General features: G+C 38.8%; 1 protein-coding gene across 10 annotated transcripts in view; it reads left to right on the top strand.

Moving 5' to 3' along the window:
* Positions 1 to 23,251, top strand: part of TENM4 (teneurin transmembrane protein 4) — a 1,217,405-nt gene that overhangs the window by 1,016,558 nt on the left and 177,596 nt on the right. For 7 of the 10 annotated variants that reach the window (XM_075851378.1, XM_075851376.1, XM_075851381.1 and 4 more), the window contains 3 exons: positions 4,661 to 4,907; positions 12,873 to 12,971; positions 14,524 to 14,759. In XM_075851378.1, the coding sequence (XP_075707493.1) occupies positions 4,661 to 4,907; positions 12,873 to 12,971; positions 14,524 to 14,759 (582 nt within the window). The remainder of the gene's footprint in view (positions 1 to 4,660; positions 4,908 to 12,872; positions 12,972 to 14,523; positions 14,760 to 23,251) is intronic. The other 3 variants (XM_075851385.1, XM_075851380.1, XM_075851384.1) reach the window with 1 other exon arrangement.

The following is a 23,251-nucleotide window of genomic DNA, read 5'->3' as shown; positions in this document are numbered from 1 at the left end:
AAAACTTTACAGCAATTATGACCGCCAGCTGCCCATCAAATACAACCCCCATCAGATATAATATGATCTTGTGCAAAAAGCTAATGTTGAAAAATTCATACTACTACATAGGGGGCAGTATTATAGTAGTTATATTCTTGTATATAGGGGGCAGTATTATAGTAGTTATATTCTTGTACATAGGGGGCAGTATTATAGTAGTTATATTCTTGAATATAGGAGCAGTATTATAGTAGTTATATTCTTGTACATAGGGGGCAGTATTATAGTAGTTATATTCTTGTATATAGGAGCAGTATTATAGTAGTTATATTCTTGTATATAGGAGGCAGTATTATAGTAGTTATATTCTTGTATATAGGGGCAGTATTATAGTAGTTATATTCTTGTATATAGGGGCAGTATTATAGTAGTTATATTCTTGTATATAGGGAGCAGTATTATAGCAGTTATATTCTTGTATATAGGGGCAGTATTATAGTAGTTATATTCTTGTATACAGGGGGCAGTATTATATTAGTTATATTCTTGTATATAGGGGCAGTATTATAGTAGTTATATTCTTGTATATAGGGAGCAGTATTATAGTAGTTATATTCTTGTATATAGGAGGCAGTATTATAGTAGTTATATTCTTGTATATAGGGGGCAGTATTATAGTAGTTATATTCTTGTACATAGGGGGCAGTATTATAGTAGTTATATTCTTGAATATAGGAGCAGTATTATAGTAGTTATATTCTTGTACATAGGGGGCAGTATTATAGTAGTTATATTCTTGTATATAGGAGCAGTATTATAGTAGTTATATTCTTGTATATAGGAGCAGTATTATAGTAGTTATATTCTTCTATATAGGGGCAGTATTATAGTAGTTATATTCTTGTATATAGGGGGCAGTATTATAGTAGTTATATTCTTGTATATAGGGGCAGTATTATAGTAGTTATATTCTTGTATATAGAGGCAGTATTATAGTAGTTATATTCTTGTATATAGGGGGAAGTATTATAGTAGTTATATTCTTGTATACAGGAACAGTATTATAGTAGTTATATTCTTGTACATAGGGGCAGTATTATAGTAGTTATATTCTTGTATATAGGAGCAGTACTATAGTAGTTATATTCTTGTATATAGGGGCAGTATTATAGCAGTTATATTCTTGTATATAGGGGGCAGTATTATAGTAGTTATATTCTTGTATATAGGAGCAGTATTATAGTAGTTATATTCTTGTATATAGGAGCAGTATTATAGTAGTTATATTCTTGTACATAGGGGGCAGTATTATAGTAGTTATATTCTTGTATATAGGAGCAGTATTATAGTAGTTATATTCTTGTATATAGGAGCAGTATTATAGTAGTTATATTCTTCTATATAGGGGCAGTATTATAGTAGTTATATTCTTGTATATAGGGGGCAGTGTTATAGTAGTTATATTCTTGTATATAGGGGCAGTATTATAGTAGTTATATTCTTGTATATAGAGGCAGTATTATAGTAGTTATATTCTTGTATATAGGGGCAGTATTATAGTAGTTAAATTCTTGTATATAGGGGCAGTATTATAGTAGTTATATTCTTGTATATAGAAGCAGTATTATAGTAGTTATATTCTTGTATATAGGAGCAGTATTATAGTAGTTATATTCTTGTATATAGGAGCAGTATTATAGTAGTTATATTCTTGTATATAGGAGCAGTACTATATTAGTTATATTCTTGTATATAGGGGCAGTATTATAGCAGTTATATTCTTGTATATAGGAGCAGTATTATAGTAGTTATATTCTTGTATATAGGAGCAGTACTATATTAGTTATATTCTTGTATATAGGGGCAGTATTATAGCAGTTATATTCTTGTATATAGGGGGCAGTATTATAGTAGTTATATTCTTGTATATAGAGGCAGTATTATAGTAGTTATATTCTTGTACATAGGGGGCAGTATTATAGTAGATATATTCTTGTATATAGGGGGCAGTATTATAGTAGTTATATTCTTGTATATAGGGGGCAGTATTATAGTAGTTATATTCTTGTACATAGGGGCAGTATTATAGTAGTTATATTCTTGTATATAGGGGCAGTATTATAGTAGTTATATTCTTGTATATAGGGGCAGTATTATAGTAGTTATATTCTTGTATATAGGGGCAGTATTATAGTAGTTATATTCTTGTATATAGAAGCAGTATTATAGTAGTTATATTCTTGTATATAGGAGCAGTATTAAAGTAGTTATATTGTATATTGGGGCAGTATTATAGCAGTTATATTCTTGTACATAGGGGCAGTATTATAGTAGTTATATTCTTGTATATAGGGGGCAGTATTATAGTAGTTATATTCTTGTATATAGGAGCAGTATTATAGTAGTTATATTCTTATATATAGGGGGCAGTATTATAGTAGTTGTATTCTTGTATATAGGAGTAGTATTATAGTAGTTATATTGTACATAGGGGGCAGTATTATAGTAATTATATTCTTGTGTATAGGGGCAGTATTATAGTAGTTATATTCTTGTATATAGGAGCAGTATTATAGTAGTTATATTCTTGTACATAGGGTGAAGTATTATATTAGATATATTCTTGTATATAGGGGCAGTATTATAGTAGTTATATTCTTGTATATAGGAGCAGTATTATAGTAGTTATATTCTTGTATATAGAGGGCAGTATTATAGCAGTTATATTCTTGTATATAGGAGGGCAGTATTATATTAGATATATTCTTGTATATAGGGGGCAGTATTATAGTAGTTATATTCTTGTATATAGGGGGCAGTATTATAGTAGTTATATTCTTGTATATAGGAGGGCAGTATTATAGTAGTTATATTCTTGTATATAGGAGCAGTATTATAGTAATCTTGTATATAGGGGGCGGTATTATAGTAGTTATATTCTTGTATATAGGGCAGTATTAGAATAGTTATATTCTTGTATATATAGGAGCAGTATTATAGTAGTTATATTCTTGTATATAGGGGCAGTATTATAGTAGTTATATTCTTGAATATAGGAGCAGTATTATAGTAGTTATATTCTTGTATATAGGGGCAGTATTATAGTAGTTATATTCTTGTATATAGAGGCAGTATTATAGTAGTTATATTCTTGTATATAGAGGCAGTATTATAGTAGTTATATTCTTGTATATTTGAGCAGTATTATAGTAGTTATATTCTTGTATATAGGGGCAGTATTATAGTAGTTATATTCTTGTATATAGGGGCAGTATTATAGTAGTTATATTCTTGTATATAGGGGGCAGTATTATAGTAGTTATATTCTTGTATATAGGGGCATTATTATAGTAATTATATTCTTGTATATAGGAGGCAGTATTATTGTAGTTATATTCTTGTATATAGGGGCATTATTATAGTAATTATATTCTTGTATATAGGGGCAGTATTATAGTAGTTATATTCTTGTATATAGGGGGCAGTATTATAGTAGTTATATTCTTGTATATAGGCGCATTATTATAGTAATTATATTCTTGTATATAGGAGGCAGTATTATTGTAGTTATATTCTTGTATATAGGGGCATTATTATAGTAATTATATTCTTGTATATAGGAGCAGTATTATAGTAGTTATATTCTTGTATATAGGAGCAGTATTATAGTAGTTATATTCTTGTATATAGGAGCAGTATTGGTTATATTCTTGTATATAGGGGCAGTATTATAGTAGTTATATTCTTGTATATAGGGGCATTATTATAGTAATTATATTCTTGTATATAGGAGGCAGTATTATTGTAGTTATATTCTTGTATATAGGGGCATTATTTTAGTAATTATATTCTTGTATATAGGAGCAGTATTATAGCAGTTATATTCTTGTATATAGGAGCAGTATTATAGTAGTTATATTCTTGTATATAGGGGGCAGTATTATAGTAGTTATATTCTTGTATATAGGGGCAGTATTATAGTAGTTATATTCTTGTATATAGAGGGCAGTATTATAGTAGTTATATTCTTGTATATAGGAGGCAGTATTATAGTAGTTATATTCTTGTATATAGGAGCAGTATTATAGTAGTTATATTCTTGTATATAGGAGCAGTATTATAGTAGTTATATTCTTGTATATAGCGGGTAGTATTATAGGAGTTATATTCCTGTATATAGGAGGCAGTATTATAGTAGTTATATTCTTGTATATAGGGGCATTATTATAGTAATTATATTCTTGTATATAGTAGGCAGTATTATTGTAGTTATATTCTTGTATATAGCGGCAGTATTATAGTAGTTATATTCTTGTATATAGCGGCAGTATTATAGTAGTTATATTCTTGTATATAGGGGACAGTATTATAGTAGTTATATTCTTGTATATAGGCGGCAGTATTATCCACATTCCTAGAACTACCTCATGTCCTGATTTTAATACAAGTATTGATTTTGTTTTTTTTTGATTAGTGCAAAGGATAAAACAATATTAGACTTGTTTTGAGGTTTGGTTGTTTATTTTCGTGTCGATGGCTCTTCTTTTTAAAACAATATTCTTTAGTGATACTGTAATCACTTTCTTATGAGTGTTGTTTTTTATGCTTCCTATTAAATAAATTGCCTTTCATTTAGAATAAAATAAATTTTTTGTGTTTTATGTCTTATATTTTCCAGATCAGCCGTTGGGTCTGCAGAACCATTTGAGACTGAGGACACCACCTCCTCCACTGTCTCACCCGTCAATCCCCCATCATGCAGCTTCCGTCAACTCCCTGAACAGGGGCAACTTCACCCCTCGTAGTAACCCTAGCCCCGCTCCCACGGACCACTCACTATCGGGAGAGCCACCGGGCAGTGCCCAGGAGGCTATCCATGGTCAAGACAACTGGCTTCTCAACAGCAACATCCCCCTGGAGACCAGGTACTTCTTAGTAGTTGATGAAATATTTTAAGCTTGTTTTGAGTTGTGGATGATGATGGGTTAAAAGAGAAACTTCGTCCTGCAAATTGCTTGTAAAAGGCCGTGAAAAAGCAATCAACACTGCAATTCTTTGTTTTACTTACTGGCCAAATGTGTGACCGGCAAAAGCTTTTTAAAGGGTTTATGTAAGTGTTACATTCATCCCGATCCATCAATAGTCGGCTTATCTGACAAGTCCCAACAGAAGACCCGTATACTGTGTTTCAGCCAAGTAAAGACCCTTTGCCCGTCCCGAAATGATCAGTCCCACCACTTGCTGTACGTCAGCCCGTCTATCATCCGCTTAAGCTAAAATCAAGACCGTTTTAATGTTGATCTTTAATAACCACTCTTTTTGTATGTGGGCCCATGGGTCCCTTGGCAGGATGAAAGTGGGCCCATTGTCTACTCCAAACTTGGTTTGATATGTCTTACCGTATGCTTGTCCATGTTTACGTGGGCTGAGCAAGCCTGTGGGCCCTAGTTTCTGCCCAAATTTTCTCCAATCTGAAGCCACCCCTGCAAATTAGATATGTATCGGCCAGCATCTATTTTTATTTGGCCACTAGAGGCACTCTAAAGCATGGCTGTTTCTACTGTTTTAAGGGGGAAAATATTGGGAGCAGTTAGATGAAGCTCTTCTCCATTATGGTACAGCTATGACCAGTGACTCCAACTTAGTTGCATTGTCTGTTGAAGGTTGCTTGAAATTATCCCTTAGGTCTGTGACTCCTTCATTCTTTACACTGCAGCATTGCTTGTTCAGATTGGCTGTTATTTATGAGCAGAAACCCACTTGAGACTCACCAGAGAGTCATTACACGGGAACTGATTACCATTATAGTATGGCCAAAATGATTAAACAACTGAAAATATCAGATGGCTGCCACACCTACTGAGGGATTCTGATAATTCACCTAGAAGTCTTCGCTCCTATCGCCCCAAATTTTTGTGCCGTTTTGGATAATCGAAGTACAGATCTGTAATATGCTGCCGTGACATAAAGCTGCAAATCCAGCGGACAGATTCGCTTCAATGTAAAGCTGCCCATACACTTACAATAGCGGTTGTCCGAGCTACTAGCTATTTCTCCCAACACCCCCCCCCCCCATAAAAATGGACGCTAGTCTTGGAAGTGCATGCATGTTTTTTCAATGGGGTCGGTGGTATAAGTCCCTGTCATCTCAGGCAGCGGCTTGGCTCCTATATCAAAGCCTCGGGCATGTTTATAGTTCAAAATGCCTGATCGTTCTCTCTCCCAACATCTACCGGGAGAGTCGGGAAGCCTCCATACACAGTCGAGTGGTTCTAATTCAACATGCCCGATTCCCGGTAGATGTTGGGAGAAAGAAGTATCGGACATGTTGAATTATAACCCCTCAACTGTGTATGGAGGCTTCCCGACTCTCCCAGTATATGTTGGGAGAAAGAAGGATCGGGCATGTTGAATTATAACCCATCGAATGTGTGTGGAGGCTTCCCGACTCTCCCGGTAGATGTTGGTAGAAAGAAGAGAGTCGGGAAGCCTCCACACACGTTCGATGGGATTAAGAAGGATCGTGCATGTTGAATTATAACCCAACATACACTGGGAGAGTCGGGAAGCCTCCATACACAGTCGAGGGGTTATAATTCATTTCCGATCCTTCTTTCTCCCAACATCTACCGTGAGAATTTGACGGATTATAACTCCACATGCGCGATCCTTATTTCTCCCAACATCTACCGTGGTGGTTGGGAAGCCCACGTACACATTTGATGTGTTCGTCCGACATGTATGGGCACCCTTAAGTCTATAAGTGTAGATAGTGAACTTCTGCCTGGCGGCCGATATCTTGAGCTTCTCTTTAGCGATAACTAGAAAGTGTGTTGTGACCTAGAACTCCATTCTTTGTTAAGATTTTTCTGGTCAGCTTGGTCTAGTCTAGTGTCTTACGTTTAACATTTAGATTTGCTTTACTCCATAATCTTCCTTTTAGAAGGCTAATGAACGGTCAGCTAAAATGCTCTACAACCCTGCCCGTGAAAGTCAACGCAAAGGTCGCGACTAAAAATTGGGAATGAGAGTGACACATCCAACCCTCGAGACCCCAATTGGACATGCTTGTCTTGGCGCTCTCCTCATTTACTATTCTGCAGTCACTGAAGATTTCTCTTTGAAGTATCCAGACAAAATACTGTGAGGTGTCACCTTCTTCAAAGCTGCTGCAAATTCCATGTAGTAACTGCTCGAAAGAGAATTTACCCTTTCTGGGTCAATGGCAGCTTAAAAACCATCCGATACAGGTAGGGTTGTCCACATGTTGAGGACTACGAGATCCTCGTCTGGTTTTGCCGTAATCATCACATCATTCTTTGGAGCACAGACAACCTTGAACTCTTAAAAAATTCCGCGTGACTTCTATCCCAATGTCGCCATCTTCTCCTTCACCGTTTAGAAATTAAAAGGCGAATCACATTGCAGATTACATGCATAATCGCTCGGCGACCACTAACTAAAGCTGACATTTCATGTAACGCATTAATCAAAAAAGTGGCTGGCCTCATTTTCCCTAATTAGGCAATTACGTCGAGCACATATATTATGAGGCTAATGTCCACAGGTCAGAACTGGAGATCATTAATTCTTGGGGCACGACCAATACGATTATGTAGAGAAATTGCAGTGTTGTCTGTTTTTTTGATCACGGCTTGACCTTTAACCCCCTAAACCCGAAAGGGTTAAATACCCTGAGTAGGTGAGGAGGAGTTTATAACCTATATAAGCAGAACTCCATTATTGCACTTCACTCATATTGAGACGGAGGTGATTGAGTGCTTGAAATCAATCGCAACACATTTTGTATCCACGTGGTTGACTTTGTGTTGAGTGTTTTTGGGTCGAGGACTAGATGGAAACTTGGGTTACTCGTATGAACTTTGTATCTCTATGGGATGTAACTTTGAATATAAAGTCAAGCAATGGACTCCGCTCATTCCGTCTGGGATGCTGCAGCTTCATGGAACACTTTTTGTGCTGCTTTTTGTAAATTGCACCAACAGTTGCCCCTCCGATAAGACCAAAAAGACCTTTTTAATGAAATTTATAAAAAAAAGTTGCACATCTTGAATTGCCGATGGGTTGCATCACCAGTCCCAAAGTTGTCTTGGGCATCGCGTATCCCACTTCTGCACCTAGTCCTCGTCTTGAGGGTTGAATGTGCCTGTGCTTGTGATCAGCAATGTACCAGGGTTTACACCTAAATTTTTGTAATTTTTTATTTTTTTTCACGTAATTGTATATTTCATCATCTTAAAGAGTCATTTTCCCCGACGTGTCTGTTTGAGTTAGTTTCCCAATGAAATAATGCTGGCAAATCTTTATGCTATTCCCCCTGTTATTCCGCCTGGAAATATAGGAATAAATGAACAAGTGGGCGTTACCGTTTCCCTACACAATCTTGCACTGTCTGCCAAATTGGACATTGTAGGTTCCATATATATATTTTTTTATGCATTTCCGTTGGGTGTTCTATATGGGTACCGCGTTTTAGGACCTGCATAGGTTTTCTCATGGACCTGGATACATCAATCCAATGTTTTTCTTTTCATTGACTTTTATAAGAGAATTTTTTTTTAATTTTAAAATTTGTAACTTTTAATTCATTACATTTTTTTTTTTATTTTTAAATCAAGCTGTGACTTTGGTTCTCCAAAATGAGAATCATTTTGAAATTTTAGACCTGGCAAATTTGTTCCATTGCAAATAACCTGTTTCATGCCTTGTAGGCAAGAAGACTGAGCACGAATACCAAAAATGCTGACTGTTTTTGTTTTCTATGAGGGTTGTGGAATTTTTTGGGGGAACAAAAAGGCAATTTTTTTTTTCTGACTATCCATGTGCTTCACTTAGGATTTAGACAGTTCTCCTAGAATTTACTTATTTTGTGTCTTGCATATCAATTGCTAGTCATTCGCTGGTTGAGGGAAAACTTCTTATCAACCAAACGCAGGACTGGGGCCTGTGAGGATCTCACGGTTCATGCAGTTATTTAAAGGCGCTAAGCGTTTCAGTGTGACGGCCATTGATCTGTGTTTTTACATTACATCTGAAAAGCTCTTCACTCGACGCCAAAGTGACCTGTAAACAACGCAAGACAAAAAAAAAAAGTCACCGGAAAGTGTTCGAGATCCGTGAAGTGTTATTAACATGAATTAGAGCCTCTCTTTATGTAATGAAAGGAGCGGTCGTGCTCGAGACGGTCTGCGAGAGAGCACTAGGTGAAACCAATCAATGAGGCTGGTAAACTGACTCGCAGACGGGCCTGGCGCATGATACGCGGAATATAAATTATAGGCCAATTCAGAATGGAAGGAGAATCGGAAAACAATAATTTTTTGGGCAAAGGAAAAATCTTCGAATATGCTGCTGTTTTTTGTTTTTTAATTTCTTTATATTAATCTGAAAAAGTTCCAGTCAGGGGGGGGGGTGGTATTTATTCCCCATGCTGCCAGTCAGGGGGGTATTTATTCCTCATGCTGCCAGTCAGGGGGGTATTTATTCCTCATGCTGCCAGTCAGGGGGGTATTTATTCCTCATGCTGCCAGTCAGGGGGGTATTTATTCCCCATTCTGCCAGACAGGGGGGTCGATATTCCCCATTCTGCCAGACAGGGGGGGTCGATATTCCCCATTCTGCCAGACAGGGGGGGGTCGATATTCCCCATTCTGCCAGACAGGGGGGTCGATATTCCCCATTCTGCCAGACAGGGGGGTCGATATTCCCCATTCTGCCAGACAGGGGGGTCGATATTCCCCATTCTGCCAGACACGGGGGGTCGATATTCCCCATTCTGCCAGACACGGGGGGTCGATATTCCCCATTCTGCCAGACAGGGGGGGTCGATATTCCCCATTCTGCCAGACAGGGGGGGTCGATATTCCCCATTCTGCCAGACAGGGGGGGGTCGATATTCCCCATGCTGCCAGTCTAGGGTTGGGTATTTAGTCCCCATGCTGCCAGTCAGGGGAGGGGGGGGTTGCAAAGTGCCTTACCACACATTGTATTGTCTTCCCATATGTAAGCCCTGGATCTCTACCGGTGTATTTACTGATGTACGTTGCTGCAAAACAGTCACAGGCATGAAAAAATTGGTGGGGGCGCATATTGTTATAATTGCTTTTTGTTAGAACTGTATGCATTGCTTGTCATTTTTAAATTTTAAGGTTTGTTTTAATCCAGAGCAATTTGTTAAAGTTTTTACTGAATATAAATTATTTTTTTTAAGGATGTGTTTAATAATAGATGTTAATTTTATTACTTTTGTCTAACGCTTGTGCTGAATATCCATATTCCGTTTTGTCTTCATAATTTAGTTTTCAGTGTAATCATCCGTCACCATGCGCCTTAGAATATTGTTATAAACCGGAGAGATGGCCATCCCCGCTACATTTATGTTCACGTGTGTGGCTCCTTTAAATTTGTTTTTGTCAAACCCCCATCGTTTCATGCTTCTCCCACCAGCCCTCACCTCATCTTGGCCCTCGATTACAATCATTGCACTTTCAAGCAATTACGTGGACGTAATTATATTTCCCAGCTGTCTTCTAGTTAGAAAGCAGTGACCCAAAAAAACGATAGAATTATTACAGATTGTGAAGCATATAGCGGGGTCTTTCATCAGACATTCTTCAAATATTTGCAGTGGGACTTTGACATAATTTAAATGATCAGAGAGCCTTGTCATCTCATCTCTTGGTGAGATCACACGAGCAAGAACTGTGTTTGCAGTAATAACAGTTTAGATTTATTTTTTTCGGCACAATCTTATATTTTACTAAATCAGACTTTTTGCATATATAGTTTTTTATTTTATTTTTTCATTCTTTATGTAAGATTAAGCAAGAGTTTTCCAGCTAGATGTGATATTTTTTTCTCTCTCCATCGCTGGTATAATACGTGCCATTTTTAACTTCAAGATCACTGGAAGTAGAATTATCATCAAAATATGTTATGAAAATTTTGGTAAAATTTTTGGTCTTGAAAAGCACTTCTAAACAATGGAAACTATCTTTTTCGGTCCTAATAATGCAAACAATCTCTTAAAGGGTAACTAAACTTTCAACAAACTCCTGACCTGTCATAGTGACATGTCAGAGGTTTTGATTGCAGGGGGTCTGAACACTGAGACCCCCACCAATCGCTAAAACAAAGCGGCAGAAGCACTCGCGTGAGCGCTCAGCCGCTTCATTTCTGTCTGGCTTTTTCCAGAAATCAATGTAGCGGCATACGGGCTCAATAGAGATTCTGTGAGCTCGTATTCCTATACATCGGCTTTCCGGAAAAACCCGAACATAAATGAAGCGACTGAGTGCTCACACTAGCTTGGCTGAACCACTTAGTTTCTTATCGGCTTTTTTCGGAAAACCGATGTATCCGTGTAGGGGCCTATAGACTTTCTATCGAGTCCGCACACCGCTACATCGGCTTCCTGAGTAAAGCCGATAAGAAAACAAGCGGCGCAGCGCTCATCATAGCGCTTCTGCCGCTTCGTTTTAGGGTTCGGTGGGGGTCTCGAAACTCAGACCCCCAGCGTTCAAAACGTCTAACATGTCACTATGACATTTCACAAGTTTGTTGAAAGTTTAGTTACCCTTTAACTAGGAACCTTTTAATATAATGAAAAATAAATCTGCGCTGGGTAAAGTGGTAAAGCAAATTATGGCCATGACCCAATAATTTTTCCAATAAATAGGGCCTTAAACCAGCCATACATAAGTGATTTTAGACGGCTATTTTCGACTGGTCGTTCTCAGTTGTTCTGTAAAGGTTGCGTTCCACATGACAAGGCCATAAGATAAAACGATGAGACGATGAACATTCTCTGCCTTGATCTCTGCCTTGATCTGTGGCTCTATTGGGTGCAGATTTGTCATCTGTCATGAAGGACTTGCTAAGGACTACACACTACAACGACCGAACAAATCCACCACATCAGATCAGTTTTTCCACAGGTATCTGTCTTCAGCCGGCCTCTGCCTTTCCAGACGCCCAAAATCTCTAGTGTGTGGCCAGCTTTACTTATTTGAAATACTTGGTTTGGACTCCAGGAATAAGTTGGAGACATTGCAGGTTTCTGTTAAAGTAGTACCAGCATTGACAATTATCACCTATCCATAGGATAGTTAATAGTTGTCTCGATCGCTGGGGGTCCCAACGATCCGAGAACAAGTTTCCTCAACTCTCCTTTCCTCCTCCCTGCACCCTCTGCAGTGAGGAGGAGATCGAACGGAGCCTTGGTCGAGCATGAGCCCGCCGTTCCATTCAATGTGTCGTCCTCACCGGGTCAAGCAGTGAGGAGGAACAGGGGGTTTGGGACTTGTTCTCACATTTGGTGAGTGTCCCAGCCCTGGGGTCCCCAGTGATCAGACCATTATTACCTATCCTGTGGATAGATAATTGTCGATTCTGGAAATAGCCCTTCAAGAGAATTTTATAAAAAACAACATGACTTTAGATTTCAAAAGGGTTGCATCTACATTTCACACTATTTAAGGAATCCCCAATTAACATATAGGTCACGCCACCATAAATGTTTGTCCAGACCACAAAACTGATGCATGGCTTCATACTGAATTGACAGGCCGACACAAAAAATGGCTGCAAGCCCGAAAGACTAAAACGATGATGTGAATTTTTTTTGTTCTAGATTTTTGTCCAACATTTTTATGAATGAGATATTCCGTATATTAAGCTTTAAAACTTTCGTTATTTAATTTTATGTATTTGATATTTTTATTGAAATGAATTGTAAAGTTTCTGGTTATTTTACTCAATATACAAATGCATATTTTGATGATGGTTTTGCTGGTCGGTACGTTTTAGGAGGAGGTCACTTCATTGATGCATGACTCACGACCTTCATTCATGTTTCCATCTGTGTGTAGAAATATAGCAAAGCAGACATACCTAGAGACATTGCAGGACAACTTCATTGAGATGGACATCCTCCCCACCTCCCGACATGACGGTGCTTACAATGATGGGTATGTGACACATCCTATTAATTGTGTGCCATTTTGCATGAAATCACCCCCTAAACCCACTGCACTTACCCGACACTGCTGGCTACAATTACCAAGCTCTGGCACCGCTGAGGACAAGCATCAACCCAAAAACCTGGTAGAGGAACAGCAATGTTGACCACTGTCCTATAGTGGACTATAATATACTATAGTGGAGCATCTAAACCTCGAAAGATGGAAAATATAGTATGTAGAAGACCATTTTTTATAGATTTTGGTCAACTCCTAAAATTTTTAATAATTTGATCCCCGAGCTACTGAGAAGACCACACGAGGGATCATTTATTTTGGTCAGTGGCCACCTAAGTTTTATCATGATCACTGGCCACCTGAGTTTTCTAGAGCAGACTTCTTCAACTTGTGGTCAGTCTCAATGAGATCTTGAATAATATGAAAGGTTTATTGCACCCACAAATAGATTGGTACGTAGTTCGAGGAATTTTTCCAAAAATGTTTAAAAAAAAAAAAAAGAAGTTCCCAGCAGTGCCATGTTTTCTGGTAAAACTACCATTGTGAGCCCATGATTCGCAAAACCAGGAGACCTAGTCATGGTATATAATACAACATGTCTTTAAGGAGCTCCAGCCTTCTGAACTGTCAGGTCAACTATCTTATTAATTCGATGTACAGAATCTCCAATCTAGATGTACAGCTCTGTTATTGATGGTCAACGTGAATGAGTCTCATGCTGTGAATTGTGTTAGATCAATATCAGTTTTGAGCATAGTTGAGCGCCAGTCTTTTAAAGTGGAGTTGCAAGGATAATCTGATCATCGATATATAAAACATATGTCTAAAAGATGTGCATGGATGTGAAAAAAAACTGGCCCAAAACGAAAAAGTTAGACTAAATTCTCTAGATAGTGCTTCATATTCAAAGCTGGGAACCAGCCTGTGCCCAATGAATGTCTTCTACTATGTTTGTAGTTTGACGTTTTCTTTCAGTATCTGGCATTTGGTCGAAATAATTCTTTTTAAAAAAAAAAGTTTCAAAAATTAATTTTGGTTGCTGGTCACTTGGTTATTCTATAATAATGTTCTATCCAATGAGACTTGCCCTGATAGTCCCTCTGTGTATTCCTCTCTCCTATATTTAGTTTTATTTGAAGGAGAAAGTTGAACATTATAGAATTTTAAAACCTGCTGAATGAGGAGGGGGTGAAGTTAAGAACATCTAATAATATAAAAATTATATTTTCTAGCATAACATTGACCCCACTGAAATTAATTGTTTTGTAGACATTATGCTGTTTTAATAAAATATAAAAAAAAATATTTTGCGGTTTTTAGGGTTTGTAGTGGGGTCAAACATCATACTAGTTCTGTTTTATCTTCCTTATGTCATGTAAACCTCTTTAGGCTGTGTTATGTTTTAATATAGAAAACATTAGGCTTTGGATGCTATTCTACACAACCACATCATATTGGGGTGGATGTGGACCCCACTACTGTGCCATATACTTAAATTACCTTTTTCCTACAATCTCACCCTCTTTCTTTTCTTTCTCCCCAGGCATTTTCTGTTTAAACCAGGAGGTACATCTCCCCTGTTTTGTACAACGTCACCAGGCTATCCTCTGACCTCCAGCACTGTGTATTCCCCACCACCCCGCCCCCTTCCTCGTAGCACTTTTTCCAGACCTGCCTTCAACCTGCAGAAGCCGTACAAATATTGCAATTGGAAATGTGCCGCTTTAAGTGCTATCATTATTTCTGTCACACTGGTGATCCTCCTAGCCTATTTCATTGGTAAGTGTTCCAGATTTTTTTTCTCGTAACCAACATCACCTGAATGCATACTGGAGATTTCGTCCTTGTCTTGCTACGCAACTTTCTTCCATCATTGATGTCATCTTTTTCTAATATTTTTTTTTTTTTAAGTTTGTGAATACTATTAGAGCTTATAAATAAGTGGATCCAATCTTTAAAGTTTTTTTTCTAACTTCAACTTTGCTTTTTAGCCATCACCCCACCTATTTTTGTCCCTTTTTTTTTTTGACACTTTTTTTTTTTCTCTAGAATCTCTGATTTGCTTTTTTAAGCTCTGCCACATCCAAGAGGAGTGAAAGATAAAGCTTTTTTTTTTTAATCTGATACTGCAAATTTGAGTAAAGTGGTTTTCAGCTGAACATTTCCATAAATATATATACATTAAAATCTTTAATCCAGCATATTACAACCCAGTAGGTGCTGGATTATCAATAAGACTATGTTCACACTACGTTTGGTGTGCACATTCAGCATATGCGCCGTGACATGCTCTAAATGGATCCATAGACCCAGGTTGATATACCTTTTGTTGCAAGAAAAAGTATACCTCGTGGTATATGTTTTTTGTTTTTTTTTAACATGGGGGACTTTGGATAGAATATTTCACTATATGATATACAGTGGCATACCTTGGGGCTTTACATCCAGGGCATGTGTCAGATTTCCTAGGTATATCTATTGAACGTAGCCCCTAAATGGGATGGCCTTATTTTGGAGTATTCAATGATAAAAAAAATATTTAGAACTCACTTAGAAGGGTAGGAAACCTTCAAGCAACCTACAATCCCTACTTGTTAGAAGAGTCGCTTGACCGTAAGCAGATCACAAAGTTCGACCCCCAGCGATCAGCTGTGATCTGTGGGGGAAATCTGGTAGTAAGTGTTCCATTTCCCTGCAGCACCACCACAGGGGACATTAAGTATTACACAGTGTCCATTCATATCAATGTCTTGTATGTTTAATACAGGACAGGCCCTCCAGAGCGAGAGACGCTCTATGTAACCGCTCTCCACTCTGGCCAAGAGAAGATTTGCTGCTCTATGGCAATTTTTTGACTTTTTTTGCTTTTTTTCCACTTTTATGTTGTTTTTTTTGTCTACGTCTGTACCGATCAACCAAATAATGAACGGATTAGATCATCTATCACGATAGCTACTCATTCTGGTCAAGTTTAACTACTGTAATTACTGTCCCTAATTACTCATTTCTAAAGGAGCCATGAATTCTTAAAATTCAAATTAATCTGTTCAGCTCTGCACAAACATATTTAACAAAGAGTCTTCCTGATCTAATCAACAAGAGGGGAAAAGATATTTAATTAGATTCTGATGAAAAATAGTGTTTAATTTATTGCATAATCAATTATTAATTAGTGCAATAAGGAGAACTGGCCGGGTTTACTAATTAACTCATTTAAAAATGATGAATAACCTTTCAGGGTGTAATTGTTTCTCGCGTCGTGTCACAACGAGGATAGAGATGGTTTCCCCAGTACATGAACGTCCGTCTTGATATGAGATGCCGTTACACGTTGCGTTACGGAGTGATAAATTGTCCTCTGTAGATTTCCCCCGTCTTCGTGACATTTACCATGGCGATTCCTACGTATAATTTTTTTCTATGTTTATGCAAACGTGGAAAAAAAAAAATTCACGTTAATTAAAGTGGATATTAAATGTTCGAAAATATTAGTGTGAGCGACAAGAAGGCTTCCATTCCACGTATCCCCCAACAGCGCTACCAAAAATGACCAAAAAACACCCGTAAAGAGGTTTTCTGGATGTGTCCCCGGAGGAACCCATCTTGTCCTCTGTTTGGAAAAGGGGAGGAGCTTAAAGGTTTTTTTTTCCAGAATTTAACATTTTTAAGGATACCTCATCAATGTGTGATTTGTGGGAGTCCTACTCCCAGTACCTCATTAATTAGCTGAACCGGACCTTCCACTGCAGTACATGATACAGCACCATCCAAGTGTGTCAGGCCATGTCTGGTACTGCAGCCCACTCTATTCAAGTGAATGGGGCTGTGCTGCTGTACCAGATGAAGCCACATGGACGCGAGTGTCGTTGTGTTGGTACTGTAATGAAGGGACCGGGTGTCCCAGCGGGCATCTTGGCCTCTTCATTCTGCTGTTTGCTAGGGCTTCTAAAGGGTTGGACCCCCATTGGTCACATATTAGTGACCAATTCTACAGAGGGTTTTCAGGTTTTGGCAAATAAAGATTATTCCTTGTAAAATGAAAGATTAGCCAATTTTCCATTTTTTTGGTAACTTTGTATCAAATTTTTTAAAGATCTCTGCTTGCTGTGATTTTAATAGGAATCATCATTGCTTCTAGTGGCTAAAAACCTGTCCTGGTCATGTGATGGACACACAGGTGCAGGGACCGTTACAAGACCGCTCTGATAAGTGAACTGTAGTGAGCGTCGCACCTTGTGATCAGGGCAGATTTGTATCCACTGGAAGCAAACTGTGCAGCTTCTTCTTGAATGACAGCAATCAGAGGTCTTGAAAACTGTGGAATTGATACAGAAAGTATATTGGAAAACTTTGTATTACACACAGAATAATTTTGATTTGCTACAACCCCTCAAATTTTTGAAAAACCCTTCTATCTCTACCAGGTTTTCTTTACAAGTCTGTTTTAGAAGTTTACATATAATATTGCAACGATTTCCTTTTTGTTTTTTCCCTCTCCTTTGTTCCTAGGTTTTGTGACCCTTTAAAGAGCAATTCGGCCTGATAGATTTTGAAAATTTTTGTATGGAAAGTAATGGTATGTTTACATGCAACGGATTGGCCTATGGCAAACCCGATGTGTATTTACAAAAAGATCCGCGGCAGAAATCGAATGCTGACGCCGGGATTTCTTCCGCACCTGCAGTTGATGTGCCGAGGATCCGCCCGAAGATTAGCAGCATTCAAATATCCCTAAGGCCTTATTCACACAAACGTGTCCATTTTGCGTGCGTAAAAAAACGCAGCCTTTTTCTTGCGTTGCAGTTCCGTTTGACATCCGCTGCGTGAAAAACACAATGTCTGAATGGCCCCATTGAATTGCATAGGTCCGCGTGACGTCCGTTGTTTTAACTCGCGCAACGCGGACGTCAAATACACTGGTGTGAATAAGGTCTATTCCTAATCCATGTAGGGCTAATCCGCTGCTTTTCTGTGTAGAATCGGTGGGAAGGCTCAACATGCTCCTTCTTCTTGCGGATTATTTTATTTCGCGGCGCGGGCACAACTTTTTCTTTGAACGCTTCACATGCAATGGAGCGGAAATGTTAGCAGATTTCATAAGAAGAATTTCAACGTGGAATCGCGCCAAAATCCTCTTCAAACCGGAATGTGTGAACAGGACCATACAGGTCGATGTATTTTTAAAAACCCCAACCACAGTGTGGAAAAAAAACTACATACAAAATTGAGGGCATGCTGCACACTCTTGAGGGCATGCTGCAAACTCTTGAGGGCATGCTGCACACTCTTGAGGGCATGCTGCACACTCTTTTTATTTTTTTTTAATTTATTTATTTTTTAATCCGCAGCGTGCCGATTCCGTTTCGGAGTTGTTGTCGATTTTTTACCGCTTTGAAATTCGCGACGGAGAATTTCTCCAGCTCGTGAATTTTAACGTTACAATGCATAGAAACCCACAGCGCATACCTGTCGGAAATTTCCTCGAACGTAGATGCCTTGTGGGTATAGCACGCTGCGCTCGCTCACACTTCTCTGACGTATAAGTCTCGAGAACATCTTAAAGGTCATGTTATTTAAAAAAAATAACACTTGTCGGCCATTTAATCTGGCGACGCATTTGCAGAGCCCGGAGAATCCCGCACCTCGGGTTGGTCACACACGGGCTGCTCTCGGGCCGCCATGAGAAGTGTCAGCTTGATGTATGACGGGCTTAAGAGCCCTTGTAGAGAGCTAAGTGTAGCCTGAGGGGAGTCTTAGGTTTCATGGTGGATTGTTTTGGAAAACTAGTGTTAGCCAGAATCGCTGTCACAGTCGTTTGTACAAAAACCTCTAAACCCCCCCCCCCCCCCCGAACCGTATCCTTAGAATTTACATGACTGTGTCTTTAATCCGTTTTTATTGGCGCAGTAAATCACAGAACTTCTCACATCTGAAGCATCGTAGGGCTTAGTCTGCCTCCCAAAATACCATATAGACCCTTAAGATGTGCCTGCAACCTACAGCGTTTAACGTCGCGGCTCAGGTAACGTATCGCCACATGATTCTGAGTTATTTATCGCGTGACAACTGCGAACAATGAAATACAATCCAGTACCAGAACGTTTATGTCTCAAGCGTGCAGTCGTGTTCTTATTAAACCTTGTCTGCGTAATACCCAGTCTGGCTGTAAAGGGTTATTAGATCGGACCTAAGAGTTATTATTTTCTGTTGCGTAACCGTCATATATAGTCATGGCAGCCATTGTGTTGTAGCGGTTCAAGTGATGGAAGCGGATCCATGAGTTGGTTCTCGTACAGAAGACATTAAGGCTCCTTTTTTTTAAAATGTTTTATTCAGGGGAAGGATAACATTTATGTGGAATGATTCTTATCATTTTTACAAAAATTTTCAATTTTTTTATTTTATTTCCCAGACACCTGTAGGGAAGGGGCTTTTTCGTTAAAGCCAAACTAATAGGTTCTAAGTCAAGGACAGGACTTCGTGTTTGTTTGTTTTTGTCACACACCTGTTATGGTAGTTCCCCAACAACCACTTAATGGCTAAGCGGCTGCCTGCCCGGTAGAGGGCTACATACTAAAGACATAATGCCCCCTACTGGGAGAAGAGTGTTTTGTAGGAGCCATATTTTTTGCTTTAGTAGGGTGTCTGCTTGGTGGCACAATCCTACACCAAGGAGTAGCCTCTCTTCTCTTTTTGGGAGTGTTCTTGTTAATTATACAAGTACATAAGTCGGCCTAAAAAGTAGCCCTGCAGGTGGTCTGAGGTCAATGTAGAGAAGTGACCCAAGCTCAGGTTGTGGTGAACCTTTTTTTTTACTGCTTCTACTCCCCAAAAGGGCCATAACATTAGACTCGGGGATAGGGGAACAAGCATGAGGTTCTCCGAATCTGGCGATGCCAACAAGTGCAAGATTGGGTGTTGTGGAAAGTGGGGCCCAGAAGGGGGTAATATTTTTTTTTTATTTTTGCTCTGTGGCCCCTCTACTTTTTGTAAACCCTTTATAACAAAAATTTTCCTTTTACATTTGTGCCTTAATATAGATCTTTTTGCTTCCACTGACATAACGGTGAGCCGGTCATAGACCGAGGAGTTAAATCGCTTACAGACTTAATCCATTTGCAGGTAAATAGAGTTGGTCTGCTTCTTTCTCAGTTCTGGGCCTTCAGTTCTACTCAATTAACTAAATGGCGAAGATTGTAAGTGGCGGCGGCTGCACGGTACTGTAGTATCTTCCATCTGATTACTGAGCTTTTGCAAAACTGTTTCTAAGCCTCATTTGAGAGGACAAATCATTACCCATAGGGTAGTGCTGCGCAGTGGAAGCTCATCATCCGTCTCCGACATCCAGCCATGAAAATGCCGCTCCGGCCTGTTATCGCTTCCATAGTTCCCTCGCTAACATCGTCTGACCTCGTTTACCTAATTAATATCAATCCCCAAATGGGAGCAACCCCGTGGTAATAATATCTAGACACGCAAATTAAAAATTAATGACTTGAATCTTTGGGGCTATGTGGTAATTGACTTGGTGGAAACACTAATGTTCATAAATAGGGTCTAAGTCGTGTTGCCATCTTCCAGTGGATATAGGATAATTTGTTAGCGGACCCACAGGATATCAGAGTGGTTCCCCAAGGATCTTCATTTCACCCAAGAACAGTGTCGTCGGAGAAGTCCCTCGTCTTGCCCCATCTCTATCGAACGTAACCCCTAAAGACCAGCCTATGCGGGCCAAGCATTTTTTTTGTTTTTTGTCATTGAGCGATTACTTTTTTATTTTGAAGGCTTATTCTTTGCGGGACAAGTTGTATTTTTCAATGACACCATGCTATTTATTGATACATTTTCCCCCAGAAAAAATTTTGGGAGGGGAATGCAAAAAAAAAAAAAAAAAATTATTTTTTTCATTTCTTTTTTTTTTTTGTCATTTTTGCGTGTTTTTTTAATTTCATTTAATTTTTTTGTGTTGTGTATGCGGTACATAATATGTATTTCTTTTATGGTGAACTATTTAAAAAAAAATAATAATATATATATATATATTTTTTTTTTTTTTTTTGAGGGGGACTATTTTTTTTTGTTATACTTTATTCAACTTCATTTGACTTTTATTTTTTTGTCCCCCTAGGTGACTTGAAGCAGGGATCACTTGATCACTTCTATAATGCTTTGGGATACATAGCATTGCAAAGCATTATTGCCTGTCAGTATACACTGACAAGCAACCTTATGGCGTATTCCTGTGGCAAACCTGGGGCATTTGTTAGGCACCTGACTGCCATGGTAACCCATTGGGGCCCCACGACTGAGTCAACGGTATTCATGGGCTCACAGAGGGAGCCCCCTACCTTTATTATACACCTTAGGTGCCTTGGCCGCTATTCACCGCAGCATCTAAGGGGTTTTACACCCGTTAAAGTGGGAGCCTGGTTTTAAAACACTGCCAGGCTCCTGTGAAGAGTGCACTGTGCCCGCGTGATCAATTGACGTAACTGTATATCATGGTACCTCAATGTAAGCAAATCCATGACGTACAGTTAGGCCATCATGTGTTAAGGGGTTAAGCGTACCTCCAGCTAAAAATAAAAATATTTGTTAATAGAACGCTCGTTCATCTGCTGATCATAAGTTAAATATTATCATTGCCTTCATGATAATAATGTAAGGGGACGAGCGATCGGAGTAACGATCGCTCGTCCTCATACACAGCTCCGTGTCACAGGAGTCAACGAGCGCCGATCAACGAACTGTCTTATTGATCGGCGCTCGCTGGATCGGCCAAAATCGGCCGGTGTAATAGGGCCTTTAGTCTCAGGCGCAGCTTCTACTTCTGTACCCCCTATAGCTATGCCCCAAATGGGAAGTCGGATTGATCATGCACATTCAACCAAGACAAACCTCATTTATTGACACATTTGCTATTTTGTCACCCAAAATTGTTTGGCATGTCCTTAGGCACCAACTAAAATTGTTTAGAAATCTTATAAATTAAAGTACGTTTTCGGAGCAGGGGAGAGGATATAAAGTTCTTGCAGATGTTGCTCTGGTCAGATTTGAACCCATGACCCCATGCCGCTCTGGAGTAGGTGAGCCGTCATGTGTGTGACATTGGATTTCAGCCCATCGTTACTCTTGTAATCAGTCAGTTTTGGCTTTGATGTTTCGTCCTTTCTCCCAGACTAGGTCATTTACAATATGAATAAACATCCCAGACGTGTTAATTGGGATGTAAATTGCTGTTTTGCTGTAGAGCTATTTAGCTGATTAAATGCAGGGGATTGCTATTTGCCATGGTGATTAAGTTAATTACTTGCAGTACCGCTTATGACCACTGGGGGTGACACTTTCCAAGGAGAAGAAGCAAAAGTGTAAATTAGCTGAGATCTCATTCATTGACATTTGCCACTATAGCAGATCGTTTTATCTTAAGACGGGCTTAATAGAAAAAGCCTTTTGGGTGTATCTGTATCTTTAAAATGGCCTATGAAGTGCCCATAAGGGGGACTAAAACTTACTCTCCAAATGATCCAACTCGTCCAATCGGAGTTCTGATAGCAAATCTCATAGAGGAACTGAAATGTGAAATATTTTATTGCTTTGGATTGACTGAATGGGCTTCATGAAAAGTGGTGCCACTTTTAAGTGGGTGCAAAAGCCCTTTATGGGCAACACCCGATATCACTGGCCAGGTGATTACAGGAAAATGGGGGTATTGGGTAGAAATATTGCTTGGCTGAGTTGACCTTGTTATAAGGGTTGTCCAGGATTAGAAAAACATGGCTTCGTTCTTCCAATAGCAGCGCCACACCTGTCCACAGGTTGTCTCTGGTATGGCAGTTCAGTTCTAATGAAGTAAATTAGGCTGAGCTGCAATACCACACACAACCTGTGGACAGGTGTGGCGCTGTTTTTGGAAGAAAGCAGCCATGTTTTTCAAATCATGCACAATGCCTTTAAGCTATACTGGTTGCCCATGGCTAGCACCGAAACCTTCATAGACATACATATGCACTGTAGGGTGATTGAAAAAAGACCTTTTGGTAGTCTGGACATGCAACCGCTATCTTATATATTTGTAGAATACTTAAAGGAACACTACGGGAAAACTGATAAGGTGTTATAACTAGTGCAGAATCTGAGGGGGTGGAGCATGACACAGATAATCTTTCTATGTTGTCCTGTGAATGTCTTTATGCTCCGCCCCCTTAGACCTAACTAGACCTAACAGTGTAATTTTTTTTGGTGTGTTCCTTTAAAAACTATCCCCTAAT

Source organism: Rhinoderma darwinii, chromosome 2 (genome assembly GCF_050947455.1).
Source record: "Rhinoderma darwinii isolate aRhiDar2 chromosome 2, aRhiDar2.hap1, whole genome shotgun sequence".
Classification (NCBI taxonomy): domain Eukaryota; kingdom Metazoa; phylum Chordata; class Amphibia; order Anura; family Rhinodermatidae; genus Rhinoderma; species Rhinoderma darwinii.
Note: the sequence above shows the minus strand (reverse complement) of the source record. Positions and strands in the feature narration are given on the sequence as shown.